The 21,312-nt window shown below is 49.3% G+C and overlaps 1 protein-coding gene across 1 annotated transcript in view; it reads left to right on the top strand.

Moving 5' to 3' along the window:
• TIMM44 (translocase of inner mitochondrial membrane 44) overlaps positions 1 to 17,750 on the top strand; it is a 31,103-nt gene extending 13,353 nt beyond the window's left edge. The window contains exons 5-11 of the mRNA XM_048496600.1: positions 301 to 386; positions 510 to 602; positions 1,999 to 2,123; positions 2,973 to 3,023; positions 7,001 to 7,090; positions 11,503 to 11,613; positions 16,827 to 17,750. Of these exons, the coding sequence (XP_048352557.1) occupies positions 301 to 386; positions 510 to 602; positions 1,999 to 2,123; positions 2,973 to 3,023; positions 7,001 to 7,090; positions 11,503 to 11,613; positions 16,827 to 16,946 (676 nt within the window). The 3' untranslated portion in view covers positions 16,947 to 17,750. The remainder of the gene's footprint in view (positions 1 to 300; positions 387 to 509; positions 603 to 1,998; positions 2,124 to 2,972; positions 3,024 to 7,000; positions 7,091 to 11,502; positions 11,614 to 16,826) is intronic.
• The last annotated feature ends 3,562 nt before the right edge of the window (positions 17,751 to 21,312 follow it).

Genomic DNA, 21,312 nt, shown 5'->3' with positions numbered 1-21,312 from the left:
AATCAAATGCCATCCTGAGTCAAAATGTCTTAAATTCCTTCTGAAGGTTGACTGTGAGCAGGCTGGGCGCCCCTGCCGGATGAGTTTGTTCCATAGCCATTAGACGTCCATTAGGTATAAACTGCTTAAAAATTATCCGTAAAACAGGAGCTGAGCCCCTAGTTAAAAGTCTAGGGCAGTGGTGGCAAACCTTTGGCACTCCAGATGTTATGGACTACAATTCCCATCACCCCCTTCCAGCATGGCCAATTGGCCAAGGGGGAAATAAATCCAAACTCTTCTTCTTCTTCTTCATTACAGAGAGGCGATGGGCGTGGTCCTCCACAAGGACTCCAAGTGGTCTCAACAGTGGAAGGAATTTAAGGACAACAACATGGTCTTTAACCGTAAGTAAGCTCACGGGGTACAGATTCCCTCTTGTTGCCACCAGTGCTCTGGGGGCGGGGGGATCGCTTCGGGACTGGGCAGGGGTCAGCAAGACCACGGCTGAGCTTTGCCGCTTCCCCCAGGTTTCTTTGAAATGAAGATGAAATACGACGAGAGTGACAACGCCATCATCCGGGCTTCTCGGGCTGTCACAGACAAAGTGACGGACTTCATCGGTACGTCTGCCTTTTTCTCTTTCCCCGACCAGCATGGTGTAGTGCAGTGGTGGCGAACCTATGGCACGGGTGCCAGAGGTGGCGCTCGGAGCCCTCTCTGTGGGCACGCACAAACAGAGTGCCCCCCCCCCCCCATCTAGGCTGACTGGGCCACTGGGCTTGGTTATTAGCATTAAACCTAAGACCTAGTTTTGGGGAAGCAGTGTAGGTAACCCTGTTAAGGGCTGTTAAACCCCACTGATTTTCATGCGAAGAACTAAAGCGCCATCCTTTACCTGGGAGTAAGCCCAGTTGCTGGCAATGGGGTTTGCTTCTGTCGTGATTCACCCATTGAAAGAGTTGCTTGGTTGCTTCAAAGCTAAGCCACTGACTACCACCAAGCTTACTCCTGAGTAACACACGACTCGGAACCAACCGTTTTTTCTAAACTAAAACCTCAGTATTCAGGTGAAATTGCCGTGTTGGCCCTTTGCGATAAATAAGTGGGTTTTGGGTTGCAATTTGGGCACTCGGTCTCAAAAAGGTTCACCATCACTGGTGTAGTGGTTAAGAGCAGGTGGATTCTAATCTGGAGAACTGCATTTGATTCCCTACTCCACCTGAGTGGTGGAGAAACCAGATGTGTTTCTGCACTCCCACGTTCTTGCTGGGTGTCTTTGGGCTAGTCACACAGTTCTTCGGAGTTCTCTCAGCCCCACCTACCTCACAGGGTGTCTGTTGTGGGGAGAGAAAGAGAAAGGAGCTTGTCAGCCACCTTGAGTCTCCTTACAGGAGAGAAGAAAGGTGGGATATAAACCTAAAATTACTCTTCCTGTTCCCTCCCATTGAAATTTCTGCCACATGGAAAGTTACGTTTTTCACAAATGATTAATACTTGGCCACAGGTGCATTGTGTGTTTGGGGTGGGTGGGGGCAGAGCAGAATCTCTCTTGCTGGCTTTTGACCTTCTCTGTCCCCAGTGCAAACCAGAGAAGATCCCATCTCTCTCCGCGTTGGGGGCGGGGGGGCGGGGAGTTTGACGGCAACCGCAGATGATGATTAGCTAATGGACCCCCGCCTTCCCGAGAAGGCGAGACAAAGAACTATGCTTTCGTAGTTGTCGTACCCACCGTTGAAATCCTGAGGAGTCCATCTCCCGCTAGCGAGGCTTTAATGCCAGCTCTCCTCCCTTGTCAAGCCTTGATCAGAATGTCCAGGAAATTGGGTTTATTGAAAAAAAATCATGAAGAAGCTCGCTGAGAATTTCTCCCTGTCAGGTTCTTCCCCAGCAATTCGTGTCATGGGAGTTATCCTCTTCCTTTGGCAAGCTGTCCCTCCCAGGCAGGCCTCCCAGGCCCAGCCTCATTTCCTGCCTTTTCCTTCACACCAACATGATCTTGCACAACTCTCTTGCCAGGCGGGCTGTTCTCCAAGACTGAAATGTCGGAGGTGCTGACGGAGATACTCCGCGTCGACCCCAACTTCGATAAAGATCGGTTCTTGAATCAGTGTGAGAATGACATCATACCCAACATCTTGGAGGTACGTTCTCAGAACTGGGGTGAATTGTCTTTATTTACAGGACTTGGAAGGAGAACCATCGGGCTGGTCTCCCAGATCCATGCCACCTGCTGTAACGTTGCCTCCAGCACAAGAGGCTGAGGGGCAACACTGTCTACACAAGAGGAAAGTGCTACACAAGCAGGACCAATCTGTCAGTCCCAACCCTGAGTCCTTGGACAAAGAAAGCTTAGGCGTAACTAATTCTGCAAATCTTTAGCAGATTCCGCGCGGACCAAAAACAACGTTGTAAAAGTGGTGTGAGTCCGCCCTCAAACCTGGTTGTCCAGATTAGAGTGCACCTGCTCTTAACCAGTACACCACTGCTGCTCCACTGCTGGACTTTCTGATATTGTAAAGCTGTCTTGTTTATCAAACACTTCTGTTCCAACCGTATGTGAAGACTTAGCTAGTTTCACTCAAGCAGGAATAGAGCATTGTTGTGTTAATCTGTTGGATGACTTAGTACGATTTGTTCCATATTTTTAGTGATTCCAGGACTGATTTGATGTTTTTTTTTCCCCTTTAAAAAAAATAATATTGTATTTTGGAGTTTTATAACTTAATTTTAAACTATGTAGCCCTAAATGTGAGATCTGTGTGTTGTTAATATTTATGTGATGCCAGTAAAGGGCATGGATTGGAATGGAGGAGAGGCAGAGGTTTAAATCCTGATAGGGCCAAACCGAGACTCAGAACTCCATTCTTTTCCGGGAGGAAGCGGGGCAACTTCTGTGCTGCTCCCGTGGCCCAGTGTGGGGTGGTTTGCCCTCTTGCCGCTACAAATTCTGTCATTTACAACCTCCCCACCCCCTCCTCTCTCCTCCTCAGGCCATGATCACCGGAGATCTAGATATCCTGAAGGACTGGTGCTACGAATCCGTGAGTATCTTACCCAAGACAGGAGCGGGTGGGGTTTGCGTCATCCCCAGTAGCTCTTTGGCCAACACCCGAGCAGCCTCTAACCTTCTCCCAGCCCTTTGCTTCCCGTTGTCTGCATGAGCAAAGCAAGGAGACAGAGGCAGGCATGCGTGAGCTGGGCTGGATGGGCAGAGCGAGGGGTCCCTTCTGGCCGTGCCTGCCTGTCTCTCTCCTTCTTTGGGTCGAGTTCGTCTTTTGACAGTGGCCTCTTTGCGCCCGCCGTGATGGCCGGGTTGCTTTTGGCCCCTTCTCTGTACACCTCTGGCCTCTCTCTGAGAGGCCTTTCCGCACACCAAATGTAAAGCGGGTTGTGGGCGGGATCAATGAACCTGTCGTAGCCCCGGGCCGTTCACATGACTGGGCGTCCCATGGTCAGCGAGCGCATTGGCCACGGCATGCACCTTTGCATGGAGGTTCTCCCCACCCCCCCACCCCCGCCTGCTGTGTAGCTACAAAGCCAGGCAGGCATGGACCTTCACAGCCCTGCTTCCATCCCTGTGCACCTCCATAGCTACGCAGCAGAGAGGCAGGGACTAAAAAAAAGCACGTTCAAGTAACGTGCTTCCCAGGGCAGCCGTTTGCTTGGGCCGCAGCTGCAATCCACGTTAAAACAAAAGAATTGCAGACACCATGTTTCCCTGAAAATAAGACAGTGTCTTATATTAATTTTTGCTCCCCAAGATGTGCTATGTCTTATTTTCAGGGGATGTCTTATTTTTCCGCTCCACAGCTGCATGCTCTGGTCGACGGGCATGTTTCCAAACAAAAACTTGGCTACGTCTTACTTTCGGGGGATGCTTTATATTTAGCACTTCAGCAAAACCTCTACTACGTCTTATTTTCAGGGGATGTCTTATTTTCGGGGAAACAGGGTAGTTCGATTCTTGAAAAACCTGGGTTGGGGGGGAACGTGGAGCGTTAGGAGCGGGATCCATGCAGAGTTCCTCCCCAACACGGGTTTTATAGCGTGGTTATTGGCCCGTGCGGAAAGGGCCTCTGAGATGTAGTGACGTAGTGGCGAAGAGTGGTGGTCTTCAATCTGGAGAGCTGGATTTGTTTCCCCACTCTTCCACGTGAAGCCTGCTGGGTGACTTTGGCCCAGTCACAGTTCTCTCCGAACTTTCTCGGCCCCGCCTACGTCACAAGGAGCCTGTGGTGGTGATGTGGGGGGGGTGGGGGGGAGGCGGTTGTCAGCTGCTTTAAAAATAGTAGAGAAATCAGTTCTTCTTCTGTCTGCCCCAGGTGGAATTTAGATGCAGGAAAAGAGCTCCTTTCCCTCTGGCACTGGGAGGGGTTTGGTTTACAAAAAAGGCTGCAAGAAGAAGAGGCATGGCTGAGATTTGTGGGCTTCTGCTCAGGGTGGGGAAAGCGGATTGAGAGATTTTTCGTTTCTTGGCTCCTTCTCCCCTGAGACTGGAACCTGAAGGCGCCCGAGGAAGGCGATTTGGGACAATCAAGAAGACCGGCCTTTTCTGAACAAGGCATAATTACCGTTTGGAATTCGGTGCCTCCGCGGCCGCCTCTGCACCTCTCTTGCGAAGGGGACCGGGTGGTTTCATGGAGGAGAGGTCCATCAGCAGCTGCCTTTTGTGATAGCAGAATGGTACCTCCATGTTCAGAAGCACTGTATCTGAATACAGGTTGCTAGGGGCAGATGATAAGGGAAAACTGTTGTCTTCGGGTAGTGGCATAGCTACCACGCGGCAGGGGGGTTCATGTCGCAAATAAAGGAAAAAAACAGCAAAAAAGAAATGTTAAACGCAACTTTGGAGAGAGCATAAAGTCAGCCCTGGACTGAAAAGGGCCCAGATCGGACCGGCAGCTTCCCCGTCAGCAGCACTGCGAGACAGGGATTGTTTCAGAGGTCTCACGCGTGCGTAGGGGGAAAAAGTGCGGTTAAAAATTAGAAGCTGGCTCAGCAAGCCGAACCCGGCCAAAAGGGCATCTGCCGCGAGCCAAATTTAGCAACGCTGCTCAGGTTTTGGAATCCCATTTTGCCTGCTCCTGGAATTGTTTCTGGTGCCAGGTCAAAGGGCAGGACTTTGAGCCTCTTGGGCAGACTGTGCCAAGGAAGCCCCAAGGGAGAGGGACCGTGGCTCAGCGGTAGAGCATCCGCCTGGCCTGCAGAACGTCCCGGGTTCAGTCGCCAGCATCTCCAGGTGAAAGGCTCAGGTGACGCGAAGGTCCTCTTCCCCTAGATCAGTGGTGGCGAACCTATGGCACGGGTGCCAGAGGTGGCACTCAGAGCCCTCTCTGTGGGCACGTGCAAATAGAGTCAAACCCCCACCCCCCACACACACACATCTAGGCTGGCCTGGCCTGCTGGGCTCGATTATTAGCATTAAACCTAAGACCTAGTTTTGGGGAAGCAGTGTAGGTAACCCTGTTAAGCGCTGCTAAACCCCACCAATTTTCATGCAAAGAACTAAAGCACGATCCTTTACCTGGGAGTAAGCTCAGTTGCTGGCAATGGGGCTTGCTTCTGAGTAAACCCTCCTAGGGTCGTGATTCACCACGTTGGAAGAGTTGCACAGTTGGCTTTCAAAGCAAAGCTCTCACCCACTGTTACCAACAATCACCAAGCTTACTCCCCGCGTAAAAAGTGCGTACCTCCAGGAGCCAACCACCGTTTTTTCTAAACTAAAACCTCAGCATTCAGGTTAAATTGCCATGTTGGCACTTTGCGACAAATAAGTGGGTTTTGGGTTGCAAGTTGGGCACTCGGTCTCGAAAAGGTTCTCCATCACTGCCCTAGATCCTGTGGAGCAGCTGCCATTTGAGCAGGCCTGTCCTTCATTGACTGACAGTCTGACTCTGTATGAGACAGGTTTTTGTGTTCAAGCTGCGGGATGGCAGCAGATACGGAGAGATGGCCAGGGGCCATCTAGATCACAGACGCGGCTGGGGAATCTTCTACCGCAACTCCACCAGGTGCTGGGATTTGACCAGACCTTCCTTGTGAGCCAGTGTGGTGCGGTGGCTAAGAGCAGGTCCACTCTAATCTGGAGAACCTCGTTTGATTCCTCCACTTGAGCTCTGGAGGCTTATCTGGTGAACCAGATTGGCTTGTGCACTCCAACGCATGCCAGCTGGGTGACCATGGGCCTGTCACAGTTCTTTGAAGCTCTCTCAGCCCCACCCACCTCACAGGGTGTTTGTTGTGGGGAGAGGAAGGGAAAGGAGACCCTTTGAGCCTCCTCGCAGGAGAGAAAGGGAGGATGTAAACCCAACTCTTCTTGTTCTTGTTCTTCTTCTTGTAGCTCCTTTGCTCACGCTTGACCTTTTTCAAAAAGAACGTTCCGCACCTTGGGCATCCCCCCCCCCCCGCACATGTGTAGAGTCACAACATCCGGACAGTTTGTTTGTTTGTTTGTTTATTTATTTCATTCCATTTTTAGACCGCCCTCCCCCGCCCTCCCTACTTCAGTGATGGCAGACCTTTTTCAGACCGAGTGCCCAAATTGCAACCCAAACCCCACTTATTTATCGCAAAGGGCCAACCCAGCAATTTAACCTGAATGCTGTGGTTTTAGTTTAGAAAAAATGGTTGGCTCCCTCTTCCTCCGCCCCACCCGTTTGAGCAGGGGCCAGCCTGCTCTAGCCTCCAGCGAGTCCCGTGAGCACCGCGCTGTGCCTCTCTAGTATCTCTGCCTCCTCTGCGCCCCCCCCCCCTCGGGCCCACCAGCCGAGTCCTCCCTGCTCACCGCGGTCGTGCTCAGTGGCCCAGGCCAGCCTAGATGTGTGTGTGTGTGGGGGGGGTAATTTTCCACCCCTCACATGACGAACTCTGTGTGTGCGTGCCCACAGAGAGGGCTCCGAGTGCCACCTCTGGCACCCGTGCCATAGGTTCGCCATCACTGCACTACTTCTTCGCTGCCCTTCTTGTCTGTTGAGGCCACCGTAGAAGCATCCCTGTAACTGGTGGGTTCTTGTTTCAGACATACAGCCAGCTGGCTCAGCCAATTCAGCAGGCGAAGGCGACAGGTCTTCGGTTCTGCTCCAGAATACTGGACATCGACAACGTGGACGTAAGTAGCCGGGCCCCCGCGTTGCGCCTTCACCTCCCCTCTCGTGGCGTCCCACATCAATTAAAAGGGACAAATCACGAGATGTTGAATTTAGAATAAATAGGAACTCCCGTGATGGCCCAGGAGGTCCTGGTCTAAGCAGCGTGAGGATTCGATGGTACATTTTACACTTTGCCATGCCATTTCGGGAGAGGGAAGTTGCTTGGATTCTTTGACGAATGCTAATCTGTTCAGTGTGTCGTCATGAAATGTGACCCTAGAAGGTGAAAAATGTAGTTTGGTCCTTGAGAAAATATATGAATTTAGAACCAGGGTGTGTGGGAGATGCTAGTTCTTTTAACGTGTTTGTGTGGTCTGACTTTTGGACTCAGCAAAGCCGTCTGGAGGTCTAGCGACAGCAGCAGTGGCGTAGTGGCTAAGAGCAGGTGCACTCTGATCTGGAGGAACCGGGTTTGATTCCCAGCTCTGCCACTTGAGTTGTGGAGGCTTATCTGGGGAATTCAGATTAGCCTGTTCACTCCCACACACGTCAGCTGGGTGACTTTGGGCTAGTCACAGCTCTTCTGAGCTCTCTCAGCCCCACCCACCTCACAGGGTGTTTGTTGTGAGGGGGGAAGGGCGAGGAGATTGTAAGCCCCTTTGAGTCTCCTACAGGAGAGAAAGGGGGGATATAAATCCAAACTCCTCCTCCTCCTCCTCCTCCTCTTCTTCTTCTTCCTCCGCTTCTTCTTCCTCTTCTTCCTCTTCTTCTTCCTCCTCTTCCTCCTCTTCTTCTTCTTCCTCCTCTTCCTCCTCTTCCTCCTCTTCCTCCTCTTCCTCTTCTTCCTCTTCTTCCTCTTCTTCCTCCTTTTCTTCTTCTTCTTCTTCTTCTACTTCTTCTTCTTCCTCCTCCTCCTCCTCCTCCTCCTCCTCTTCTTCTTCTTGTTCTTCTTCTTCTTCTTCTCCTCCTCCTCCTCCTCCTCCTCCTCCTCCTCCTCCTTCTCTGGAAATAAAGCAAACAAAAGAGAAATCTCCCAATGCCCTGCAGGCGGGGAGAGAGCCAGCAGGGAGACTGCCAGGGCCGTGTTTAGCCTTTCACCTTTGCGATGTTTCTACCTGAGCCTGGCAGAAGCCTGGTTCTGGCCTGCCACGCCGAGATGTCTTTCCAGAAGGGCTTTTTACTCGGCATTCCATACAACCCCGGTTCTCCGTGAGACGCACTTTGGGGCTGGTGAGAAAAACAACGTGTCCGTTTCCCTGGCAACAGAGAGCCACAAGGTGGATCAGAAAGGAGGAAGATGCAAAAATGATTCAGCTCCCTGGCTCTCCCCCCTCTCAACCCCCCGCGTTGCTTTGCAGCAGCTTTAGGAGAGGGTGTGGGAGAGCTTAAGGCAGGAGGGGTCTGGGGTCTGTGAGTGGGTGAAGATTGTGGAATGGCAGGCTGAGGAACCAGTGAAAATCAAAGCGACCTGCTGGCTTAGGGGAGGGGTTTACAACTGTAGTTGCCTAAACTTCAGCATCTCCCCCCCCCCCCCCCCAACAAAGGGGCCCAGTCTCCAGGGACAGTCCCAACAATCCCTCCTTCTCAATAGGCGTCCCAGCAACCCCTCCACCCTGCACTTGTTACCCCTTTCCGGAGGCTGTGTGTCCACCCAGGAGTTTATACCAGTGATTCCCAAAGTAGGCGCCACCGCCCCCTGGTGGGCCCTGCAGCGATCCGGGGGGGCGGTGATGGCCACAGGTGCATTTGGGGGGCGATGAATAACTGTAAGGGGGCGGTGAAAGCATAAAAGAAAGAAGAGAAGATTTAGAAAAATTGATTTATGTATTCCGCTCATAACGCTTAATTTTTCTGTGAACAACGTACTGGACGTTGGCTCGGTTCCCGCACACTCCCTCACTTGCATTGAGGTATGTGCAATCGCGCACTGCTACTGTTCATGTGGTGCCACTGAATTGCCGTTCCAAAACGCGTGAGCACTACGAGCGTTGCTGCGGGCAACTGCCACTCGTGCGATTGGTCGATCGCAGGGCCAAACCCTGGAACGGCAGCGGTAGTACTGGCTACTGGCAGTACTACCAGCAGATTTTGGAGCACGCGATGAATCAGGAGATTTCCCGTAATTATTACGCGTAATATAACTCTTAAGTTAGATTGTTGTGATATTGTGACAAGTTAAAGTTAACTAACAAATAGTGCGACTGTAATTGGTGAGTCTTATTTATTTGTTTTGTAATAATTATATGCGCTTTTATATCTTTCTGTTTAATTGCTATTAAAATTTTAAAAAAATTAATTTCCAGGGGGCGCTAAGTAATATTTTTTTCTGGAAAGGGGGCGGTAGGCCAAATAAGTTTGGGAACCACTGGTTTATACCATCTCTCTAAAATGTATCTGTTTTTTAAAAAAATGCTCTGGATTTTTTCAGTCGGAAGGGTCATTCTGGAGGGTCACTGAACTGTCCCCCCACTCCCCCACCCCGCCCCCAGCAACTTGGGCTGACTGACTGAGCTGAATAATCAGACAACGTTTTTATTCTGTCCTTTTGCTGTGGGGTTCATGGCTCTTCCTTTTCTCCTCTCGATAATCCTGCGGTCTGGAGGACGGCAGAGTGTCTGGAGCAACAGTGGTGCGGTGGTTAAGAGCAGGTGCGCTCTAATCTGGAGAACTGGGTTTGAGTCCCCGCTCTGTCATTTGAGCTGTGGAGGATTATCTGATGAACCAGATTAGCTTGTGCACTCCCACACACGCCAGCTGGGTGATCTTGGGCTAGTCACAGTTCTTCGGAGCTCTCTCAGCCCCACCTACCTCACAGGGTGTTTGTTGTGAGGGGAGAAGGGAAAGGAGTTTGTAAGCCTCTTTGAGTCTCCTGCAGGAGAGAAGGGGGGGGGGATATAAATCCAAACTCTTCTTCATCAGCAAGATTCCTGATTCGATTGGGGTCCGAGTTCCCTCAGTCCAGCGATTTTACCTGCTGTGCCACTTTAGTGAGAGGAGGCCTTTGGGCGAGGCCTTCGTGTTGCCCGTTCAGTTGGTTCACAGCAGAATTGCAGAGCCCTTTGCCGTTGCCTTCCTCAGCAGGCGGTTGTGGAAATAGTCTTGGCTAGGGCAAATGTGCAGCCCGGGGGCCAGATCCAGCTTTTAGAGAGGGCCAGTTTGCCCTGCAAGTGAGCTGAGGCCCCCAATTGGGTCTGGCGAACCTGCTGTAGCCTGAGGCAGCCCCAAAAGCCCAGTGGAACAATGCGGTCTTACAGGCCCTGCAGGGGTCACTAAGATCCCGCAGGGCCCGCATAGCTGATGGAAGTGCGTTCCACCAGGCGGGGCCAGGGCCGTAAAAGCCCTGGCCTGGGTAGAGGCCAGCCGCACCATGGAGGGGCCAGGAATCGTCAGCAAGTTGGCCTGTTGTATTGTATTGTATCTGGATTCGTCGTTGTACTCCGCCCAGAGCTCCTTGAGGATTGGTGTAAAGGATTCAATGGTGTTGGTGAGCGGGTCGGCTGCCTGACCTTGACTACATTCCACAGCCCGGGCGATGGGCCAGCTCCTCCGCCGGAGACCTTATCTCTGCGAGGGAGATGAGGTCTCCGTTCCCATGGGAAGCTGGGAGGGGGATGGGATGGATAGAGTTATAACCTGTGCTTCTGGCGGGAAGTGTCATTCCTGCCACTGCGTGTACGTGAGCTTTCTAAGATGTCTTAATAAACGGTCTTTTACACCCAAAAAGCCTTTTATTTCTGCTTCTATGGAATTCCTTACAATTGGGCAGTCTGTCTATCTATCTATCTATCTATCTATCTATCTATCTATCTATCTATCTATCTATCTATCTATCTATCTATCTATCTATCTATCTATCTATCTATCTATCTATCTATCTATCTATCTATCTATCTATCTATCTATCTATCTATCTATCTATCTATCTATCTATCTGTCTATCTATCATCATCATCATCATCATCATCATCATCATCATCATCATCATTATTATTATGGGTGACCTTGGGCTAGTCACAGCTTCTTGGAGCTCTCTCAGCCACACCTACCTCACAGGGTGTTTGTTGTGAGGGGGGAAGGGCAAGGAGATTGTCAGCCCCTTTGAGTCTCCTGCAGGAGAGAAAGGGGGGATATAAATCCAAACTCCTCCTCCTCCTCCTCCTCCTCTTCTTCTTCTTCTTCTTCTTCTTCTTCTTCTTCTTCTTCTTCTTCTTATTATTATTATTATTATTATTATTATTATTATTATTATTATTATTATTATTATTATTATTATTATTATTATTATTAATAGCAGCAGCAGCAGCATCTTCAATCGTCACCGTCTTCCTCCCTCAGTGGACTGTTGGGGAGTTCTATGGTTGTGTGGGCACCCCCTTGTGGAGTAGCTTCTTACAATCTCTCCCTCCCTCCCTCCCTCTTTTCTTCTTTGTAGCTGGCGATGGGTAAGATGATGGAGCAGGGCCCAGTGCTGATCATCACTTTCCAAGCGCAGCTGGTCATGGTGATCGAGAACCAGCAAGGGGTCGTGGTTGAAGGAAATCCAGTAAGTGAAAACTCCCACCTGTGGACCACCTGGGCAGAAATCTGCCTTCTGACGTTCTCTCGCCTGCCATCTGTCCCCTCCCACCAACGATGGCAGCGCTTCACTCACAGTTGTCAACCGGCAGGGACTCGCTGATCCATTAACGTGGGGTAGAGACGTTTAATTAAATTGCTTAATTGCTGGGCAGTGGGTTGATGGAAAGCTTGATAATTGTTTTAATTTAAATAAATTTGAATGTGGAAATTAATCATACCAGCACTGACAAGAGCAGAGGAGTTTGCTGTTCGCAAGGGCTGGGAAGTCTTTTTTTTTTAAAAAGATGAATTGGTAAAATCAAGTTAATTGTGTGGTTAAAAATCATCCCTGGTTAATAGAGACCCGCAGGGGCCAATTTTGTCCTAGGGTGTGGAGTCACGCCCCTGTATTTCCAAACCCCTCGGCCTTTACCTTTCCTGTCCCATGTATAGTAGAGGGATATTAAGAAGAAGAAGAGTTTGGATTTATATCCCCTCTTTCTCTCCTGTAAGCTGACTCAAAGGGGCTGACAATCTCCTTTCCCTTCCCCTCTCACAACAAACACCCTGTGAGGTAGGTGGGGCTCAGCTCAGAAGAACTGTGACTAGCCCAAGGTCACCCAGCTGGCGTGTGTGGGAGTGCACAGGCTAATCTGGTTCACCAGATAACCCTCCACAGCTCAAGCGGCAGAGTGGGGAATTGAACCCGGTTCCTCCAGATTAGAGTGCACCTGCTCTTAACCACTATGCCACGCTGGTCTTCCAGTAAGGACACAGGATAAGCCTCCACAGGTTCACCAGATAAGCCTCCACAGCTCAAGTGACAGAGCGGGGACTCAAACCTGGTTCTCCAGATTAGAGTGCACCTGCTCTTAGCCACTGCACCACGCTGAGATCTAACCATGTCTTGTCGGTCCTCAGAGAATTTTGCCAGGAACGATTCAGACCAGGAATCTCACATCACGGTTTTTTATTTGTGCAAAGCCCAAGTGCGGCCATTTTTGGTCCCGCTCGTCCTGCTGGGCCAGTCATCGGTCACCGTGTTTTTCTTGCTAATTGATGGTGACTTAACTATTTTAGTTGTTTGCTGACAGGCTCCCTGAAGCGAGTGGAGATGTCTTAAAGAGGTCACCGGTTATCACAAAGATGCAGTAGAGAAGTTAAAACGGGCACTTGCCAAAAGCCAGGCAAATTGGCTGCAAGAGAACAGGGTCCGTGGTCTTTGTGATAAGGATTTGCAGAGGGTGACTTTTGATTCCTTTTGGAAGCCAGTCTGATATATCAGTGATGGCGAACCTTTTCGAGACCGAGTGCCCAAATTGCAACCCCAAACCCACTTATTTATCGCAAAGGGCCAACACGGCAATTTCACCTGAACACTGAGGTTTTTGTTTAGAAAAAACGGTTGGCTCTGAGGCGTACTTTACTCGGGAGTAAGCTTGGTGGTAGTCCATGGCTTTGCTTTGAAGCAACCGTGCAACTCTTCCAATGGGTGAATCACAACCCTAGGAGGATTTACTCAGAAGCAAGCCCCATTGCCAGAAACCGAGCTTACTCCCAGGTAAAGGATCACGCTTTTGTTCGGTTTATCAGCGCTTAACAGGGTTACCTATACTGCTTCCCCAAAACTAGGTCTTAGGTTTAATGCTAATAATCGAGCCCAGCGGCCCAGGCCAGCCTAGATGTGTGGGGGGGGGGGGGGGACTCGATTTGTGCATGCCCACAGAGAGGGCTCTGAGTGCTACCTCTGGCACCTGTGCCATAGGTTCGCCACCACTGTGATATATGATGGATGTAAATTTCATTTGGAGGGCCAACACAGGGTAGTGGTTAGAAGCGCAGACTCTAATCTGGAGAATCAGGTTCAGGTGCCCACACCGCCACATGCGTGAGGGACTCTAATCTGGAGAACTGGGTTCAATTCCCTACTCCTCCACATGAAGCCTGCTGGGTGACCTTGGGCCAGTCACAGTTTCTGCAGAACTCTCTCAGCCCACGCGGAAGCCGGCAATGGCAACCCCTCCCCCTGAATGTCTCTTGCCTTAAAAACCTTACAGAATTGAAATGAAATAAATTTAAGAAACAACAAATGAAAGCAATAAGATCGGATATGTAAAATGTCGAGAAAGTAAACTTGATAAAACTATAAAATTCTCTTACTTTTTTCTCCTTTGTAATTAAACTAGATGACCAATGAGTGTGCTGTAAAATGAAACACGATAAGCATGGCGATTGTGATTTTTGTTTGTTTGTATGCTTGATCTTGTCATCTGTTTTTTTATTTGATTTTAATTAACGTTATAACTGTATAGGAGGAACTTGTATTAATTATCTTGAAATGTTAATTATTTGGATACGTGACAACTATCGAGATAAAATTTAAGTCTGAAAAATTTAAGCAAAGCTCTTAGGAAGAAACCTAGAGATTAAAATGAGATATAGATTACTGAATGAAATAGTATGCATATTCTAAAGGCAAATTAACTCCTGAACTACAACAAGGAAGTCTACTTAGTTTTTTTAATATATATTTTATATTTTTAAAGATTGTATATATGTGATAGTGTAAAATTATAATGACGATTGATGTCGGAGATTGACTCGACCCATATGTTTGTTTTTTGTATATACAAATAAAATTAAACAAACAAACAAACAAAAACCTTACAGGGTTGCCGTAAGTACGTCAGCTGTGACTTGACGGCATTTGGCACACACAAATGTAATTTGGGTGCTCCTGTTAATTGCATGAACGCAGGAGCTGATCTGTTTCCTTCTGTGCTTTGCAAACCTTCAAGGAGAGCTTCCCCAGCTAGTCATTGTTTTTTAATAGTACATTTGAGGCCTGGAACAGCAGACTGTGACGGCTTCGCACCGTCCCCAACGGGAAGTTCACTTTTATCTGTCTGCCACTTTCGACGCCAAGGGACGACTCCCCAGGGTGGGAGCCGCTCTGACTCACTGGGCGGAGCTCTGCTCTGCCGCCATCTCCTGGGTTCGCAGGCCACTCGGCTCAGAAGAGTTCACTGCCTGGAGCTCTTGGGCTGAGAATGGCTCTGCAGTGGCGTAGGAGGTTAAGAGCTCATGTATCTAATCTGGAGGAACCGGGTTTGATTCCCAGCTCTGCCGCCTGAGCTGTGGAGGCTTATCTGGGGAATTCAGATTAGCCTGTGCACTCCCACACACGCCAGCTGGGTGACCTTGGGCTAGTCACAGCTCTTCTGAGCTCTCTCAGCCCCACCCACCTCACAGAGTGTTTGTTGTGAGGGGGGAGGGGCAAGGAGATTGTAAGCCCCTTTGAATCTCCTGCAGGAGAGAAAGGGGGGATATGAATCCAAAACTCTTCCTTGCCCCTGCTAGTGGAGGTTGTTTTCACTGAGCTCTCTCCCTAATCTATAACTGCTCCTCCCTTGTATCACCCAATACCACATACTACTTTTTGATTGCAAGTGGTTCTGACTAGCACCAGAGAGCTAAGGCAGGGGTCTGCAACCTGCGGCTCTCCAGATGTTCATGGTCTACAAATCCCATCAGCCCCTGCCAGCATGGCCAATTGGCCGTGCTGGCAGGGGCTGATGGGAATTGCAGTCCATGAACATCTGGAGAGCCGCAGGTTGCAGACCCCTGACTAAGGAAAGCAACATTGCAAACTTAGCTGCTACTGGCTGCATCATCAACATATGATAACAATATATGCAAGTAACTCTGTATACCCTGAAACCATCACCTCAAGTGCAGTGTATATAAGCAGTTGCTTAACGTAGGGTATTTTCCACATTTGGAGGACGGTCGTCGCTTTAAAACTTCTGATACAGGCATGGACTGAATGTGACAGTTCAGATTTGGATATTGAAATGTAAAAATCACAACTGTGTAGCAAACTATTGATTGTATTTATTTGTATTTATTATAAGTTAAAGCAACTGCTTTTTATTTATTTATTTATTTATTTATTTATTTATTTATTTAAATTTATAGACCGCCCAATCCCCAAGGGGCTCTGGGCGGTGCACAACATCATCTATGTACAATATATAACAAGGGTCACAATAGTGACCATATGTACTAAAATTCGTTAAAACCATGTAAACAGCGGTCAAAAACAGTAACAATAAAAATGGCGTCCTGCAACCGAATTCCTTTAAAAGCCACCCCAAAAAGAAGGGAGCGACCAAACTCCTCCCTAAAAATAGCAATAATTGTGCAAGAACAGATTATAAAAATAGGGAGCAAGAGAGCCAGGGAGCAAAGCAAAGGGGGGCGGGGGGGCGGGGGGGAGCGCACCTCAGATAGTAGCAGCTAAGTTTGCAACGTTTCTTTCCTTTGGTCTCCTTACTGCATAATTTACGTTGCGTGCTGCATACTTTCTCATTCTAGCACCAGAGAGCTGCCTGATGAAGAGATTCTGGCCTGCATTGGCTCCACCAGTACACCAACACACCAACACAAGCCTTTATTGGCCTATAAAACAGGACAAAATTTTAAAACAAAACAAGGTTAAGAAATACAGTTAAAATTGCTAATTTCCAGTATAAAATTTGCAACAGTTTCACAAAAGAGCACATCAGAGCTGTTCAGGAGATTGGGTATCTTATAACACTCGTGCCGCTGAGAACATTGCAAGAAAATGGAATTCATGTATTTCATGCGTATCTTATTGTATTTAGGGCATAGAAACAGAGAATGGTCAAGTGTTTCGACCGTAGTCCTATCACATGAACAAACTCTTTTAGCACGTTCCATATTCTTAAATCTTCCCTCCAGCAGAGCTGATGGCAGCACGTTACATCTTGCAGTAGCCGAGGCTCTCCTCTGGGTGGGGTTAATCAGCAGACGAAGATATGCTGCCATAATTCCTCGCTCGCATGGGATTAATAATGTAGTCGGAGAACAGGTTGTCTTGGCTGCAAGAGTCAAATTATGAAAATCAAGATCCAAGAGCCTATGCTTAACTAGTCTGAAGGCTTCCACCTTTGTGAGCATAAGGAGTGATTCCAAGGGGAAACCAATAGCTTCAACCTTTCTAAAGATCAAAGTATACCATTCTGAAATAAAGTGATCTGATAACAGAGAGGGAATATAGCTATTGGATCCCACTAGAAAATGTATATGCAGCCAATATTTTATGACCCTTATCCATGCCAAGGTTTCTAGAGTTGTTGGGCTCCACCAGTAATACCGGCTCCCTTTTCTTTCCAGGACAAAGTGCTGCGGATGCTGTATGTTTGGGCCCTCTGCCGAGACCCGGACGAACTCAACCCATACGCCGCTTGGAGACTTTTAGACATTTCTGCTTCCAGCACAGAGCAGATCTTATGAGCACGGCTCCCTCCTTCCGGACCCACCTTGCTCGCCGCCCAGTGGCCTCAGGCAGGCTATTTTGCACAAGGACCCAAGGTGGCGGAGACCCTCAGGAGCGTCCGGTTTCGCACGCGGGGTTGGGGGTGCTGGTTTTTGGCACGGATGGACACGGGGCGACTGCGAGTCCCCGGCTATTGGAGGGGACCGGACCGCTCTGCCAAACGTTCCTGTCCCCAAGACGATCTCACCTGAGGTCTTGTCAGGCGCAGTACGGTGCCCACAAGTCACCCTGCAGTTCCTGGATTGTTTGGCTGATGGATCTGGGCCCCCCGGCTCCAGCCAGCTCTTCGTCAACCGGCTCGAATCATTCGTGCTTCTTGTGCTATCTACCCTTCTGCTTCTTTATGGTGGTCAAGGTGGCCAGCTGGGCTCTGCCTGGTTTGCGAAAAGAGGTGCCCATATCAGCCAGGATCCACTTCCAAAAAACCCGGGGAGAAGAATGTTTGGGGAAGGCTGGAACGCTGGCAGTCGGGTTGGTGGTCTGGTGAAAGGGGAACGGTTCTCTGGCACAGGGGATTGGACAACGCGGGGTGGGTGGGGGGTTGGACGTTCTGCCGTTCAGATGGTTTGAGAGGCCTCTTCTCCAGCCAGGCTGTTACCAGGGCAGGTGGTGGTCTTCTGCTCCCTCTCGCGTGGCGTGGGAAGCCCCCCCCCCCCCCCGCCCCGTGAACTCGATGGCACGGGTCTGCTGCCAGAAGAACATCATGATCGTGGATTCTTCTACTGCTTTTGGACATGAAATAAATCTAGCCAAATACCGTTTGATCCGGCGTACCTGTGCAGGTGGGCGTGGGGAGGATAACACCCACAGATCTCCTCTGAATCAGGCCAGGCTTATCCCGCGTCCTTACTGGAAGACCAGCGTGGCGTAGCGGTTAAGAGCAGGTGCACTCTAATCTGGAGGAACCGGGTTCGATTCCCCACTCTGCCGCTTGAGCTGTGGAGGCTCATCTGGTGAACCAGATTAGCCTGTGCGCTCCAACACACGCCAGCTGGGTGACCTTGGGCTAGTCACAGTTCTTCAGAGCTCTCTCAGCCCCACCCAGCTCACAGGGTGTTTCTTGTGGGAGGGGAGAGGGAGGGAAAGGAGATTGCAAGCCCCTTTGAGTCTCATTACAGGAGAGAAAGGGGGGATATAAATCCAAACGCTGCTTCTTCTAAACATGCAGAGGAGAGAGCTTCTGCTGCTAATGGAAAAGGAACCCCCCATGTTTACTTCTGATTGCCAGCTGCTTTGGGCCCTGTTGCCGAATTGGTTGGCGGTGGGACTTCTGGTCTGATCCAGCGTGGCTCGTGGCTCCTGGGCAGTCCGGAATCGTGGATCTTCCATTCCCCCTTAACCGGGCCTGATTAATGTTCCCTTCCAGGGGGCACCTTGTGGAGATAATTAACAAGCCCGCTGCGAAGGCTTGCGGGCAAAACAGCTCAATTATCTCTTCCATCCCGGCCAAAAAAAGGTGAGGCTCAATTAGAGCAAATTAACGTTCATTAGGTGCTAACGAGCTCCCGCTTAATGGAAAGACGGGTTTAGCCCCTCCACAAGGGGAAGGCTGTCAAGCTCTGGATTTGGACCAGTATCGGACTCAGCAGCATGGCCTAGAACAGGGGTCTGCAACCTGCGGCTCTCCAGATGTTCATGGACTACAAATCCCATCAGCCCCATGCCAGCATGGCCAATTGGCCAATGGTAGTCCATGAACATCTGGAGAGCCGTAGGTTGCAGACCCCTGGCCTAGAAGAAGCCAGCTCTAAACACTGGTTCCTGTAGCACCCTTTTAATGACCCAAAGGTGCCCCCTTTCCTTCCGTCCCCAGGTCAGGCCAGCTAGCTCAATACCGATGCTCACATTGTGCATACGCAAGAAAGTGTATTTAAACAAGCTGTTGATTTTTAAAGGGTGTCCCTGTTAAACCAAGCTTCTGTCCGAAATGTTGAAGTGCTACCACTGAAGTTATTCGTAACCTCATCACTCCTGGACATTTGGTGGCCTCCTGCCTCCCGTGGCAGCCGTTTTGCGACTGGGCCTATTTCCGTGCGTGTCAGAATTCCAAAGGGGCATACGTGTCTGGAAAAGTTCTTGAAATGGAAAAACTCCAAATACTTGAGCCCTTCCTTGTAGAGAAGCTCTGCCGTCCCCTCAATTATTTCACATCTCTGTAGTACCCTTTTTTATGACGGAGCCAACAAGAACCATCTGCAAGATTTCGTATTGTGTGTGTGTGTGTATACAGTAGTTTGTGTTTATATATGGATAAAAATAACACAAACTAAAATATAAACTTATAGAAAAAACATCAAATCATACAACAAAATATAGATGGGATACAAATTTTAGGGGAAAGAACCTTCAATCTTCCTTATTTCGTCTTGCATTCAACTATTTAATTATGAACGCCCGCTAGTATGTATCAGGTAAACAACTGCTTATAGCCTTGGCTGCTAACATATTAGTAACATATTAGCCTATTCATTTAGTTCCTCTGAATCTAATTTTAATCTCCATTGGTATTATTATTATTAAGTTATTTATTTGGTATATTTCTATTCTGCCCTTCAAATCTGTTCCAGGACGGATTACGCAATATAAAAATGCATCAAGCATTACAATAAAAACATCATCATAAACTTATAAAAATGAACCTGAAAGCAATCAAAACCAATACCCCAAAAACCACCCCCCCAGGGGCTGTTGGAAGGTAGGTTCCACAAAAGGGAGTTGTCCAGGGTTAGGTGGCATAAATCAGTCAATCACTTATAACTGATTAAGAACATAAGAACAAGCCAGCTGGATCAGACCAGAGTGCATCTAGTCCAGTTCTCTGCTACTTGCAGTGGCCCACCAGGTGCCTTTGGGAGTTCACATGTAGGATGTGAAAGCAATGGCCTTCTGCGGCTGCTGCTCCTGAGCACCTGGTCTGTCAAGGCATTTGCAATCTCAGATCAAGGAGGATCAAGATTGGTAGCCATAAATCGACTTCTCCATAAATCTGTCCAAGCCCCTTTTAAAGCTATCCAGGTGAGTGGCCATCACCACCTGCTGTGGCAGCATATTCCAAACACCAATCACGTGTTGCGTGAAGAAGTGTTTCCTTTTATTAGTCCCAATTCTTCCCCCCAGCATTTTCAATGAATGCCCCCTGGTTCTAGTATTGTGAGAAAGAGAGAAAAATTTCTCTCTGTCAACATTTTCTACCCCATGCATAATTTTATAGACTTCAATCATATCCCCCCTCAGACGTCTCCTCTCCAAACTAAAGAGTCCCAAACGCTGAAGCCTCTCCTCATAAGGAAGCTGCTCCAGTTTGCGAGAGTCCATCTAGTCCAGCCTTTGGGAGCTCACGTGCAGGAGGTGAAAGCAAGGGCCTGCTGCTGCTGCTGCTCCTGAGCACCTGGTCTGTTAAGGCATTTGCAATCTCAGATCAAAGAGGATCAAGATTGGGAGCCATAATATAAGATTCAGCCACGTATAAAAATTGCAATTCCCACGTCTCATCAAACTCATGTTTTGACTGACTGTTTACAAGATTCTTTGGTAGCCGTCTCAGGCCGTTTCTGCACAGGCCAAAAAAAGCCGGTAAAAGCAGCGTTATAAGTGGAGACTTTGCATGGCTGTCTCTGCAGAAACAACGCTGTAGCAACACTTCAGCGGGCCCGCAACGGTTTACTCGGGCATGTCTTTTCAACAGTGGCGCTCTGCAGTTGCTGTGATGCAAAGCGCCTGCCAAGAATGGGTGCTGCAGAGCCCGTCCCCCACAATAGCCACCCACACTGGTCAATCTGGCGCCGGACACCCATGACGTCTACCCTAGGGAAAAAAGAACGCCGTTTGCAAAGCACAGCCATGCGAAGTGCCGGGGTTCAGCCGATGCACTTCCTGTCTACGGAGCGCCCGCCCATGCGAACGCTCCGTTGCTGCAGCGTTGCCAGTAACACCGACGGCACAACGCTCTAATTGGCTGTGCAGAAATGGTCTTTCTGTTTCCTCCCAAATTTCTGCATTGGAACTTCTTTCAACTTTCCAACCGGTTGCCACTATTATTTTGGCTGCCAGTTAGCAAATGCAAACTTACTTCTTTAAGTGTAGTAATGCACTGCTGACCCAGCAGCACCGTGGTAGAACGTTGGGACGCCAACGGACCTGCGGCCTTGCTGGTCGCACCGCACCCCCACTCCTCATCCCCCCATGAGTCACGGGTCATGAACTGCCTGGCTCAATCACCGGGCGCAGGGACAATGGTCTTGCCCCCAGGTGAGGATTAGGCTCAGACGCTTACGCTCCTCTCCGCACGTAGCCAGATGAGATTCATGCATCACATGATGATCT

The sequence above is a fragment of the Sphaerodactylus townsendi genome, linkage group LG05 (assembly GCF_021028975.2).
Source record: "Sphaerodactylus townsendi isolate TG3544 linkage group LG05, MPM_Stown_v2.3, whole genome shotgun sequence".
NCBI lineage: Eukaryota > Metazoa > Chordata > Lepidosauria > Squamata > Sphaerodactylidae > Sphaerodactylus > Sphaerodactylus townsendi.
Note: the sequence above shows the minus strand (reverse complement) of the source record. Positions and strands in the feature narration are given on the sequence as shown.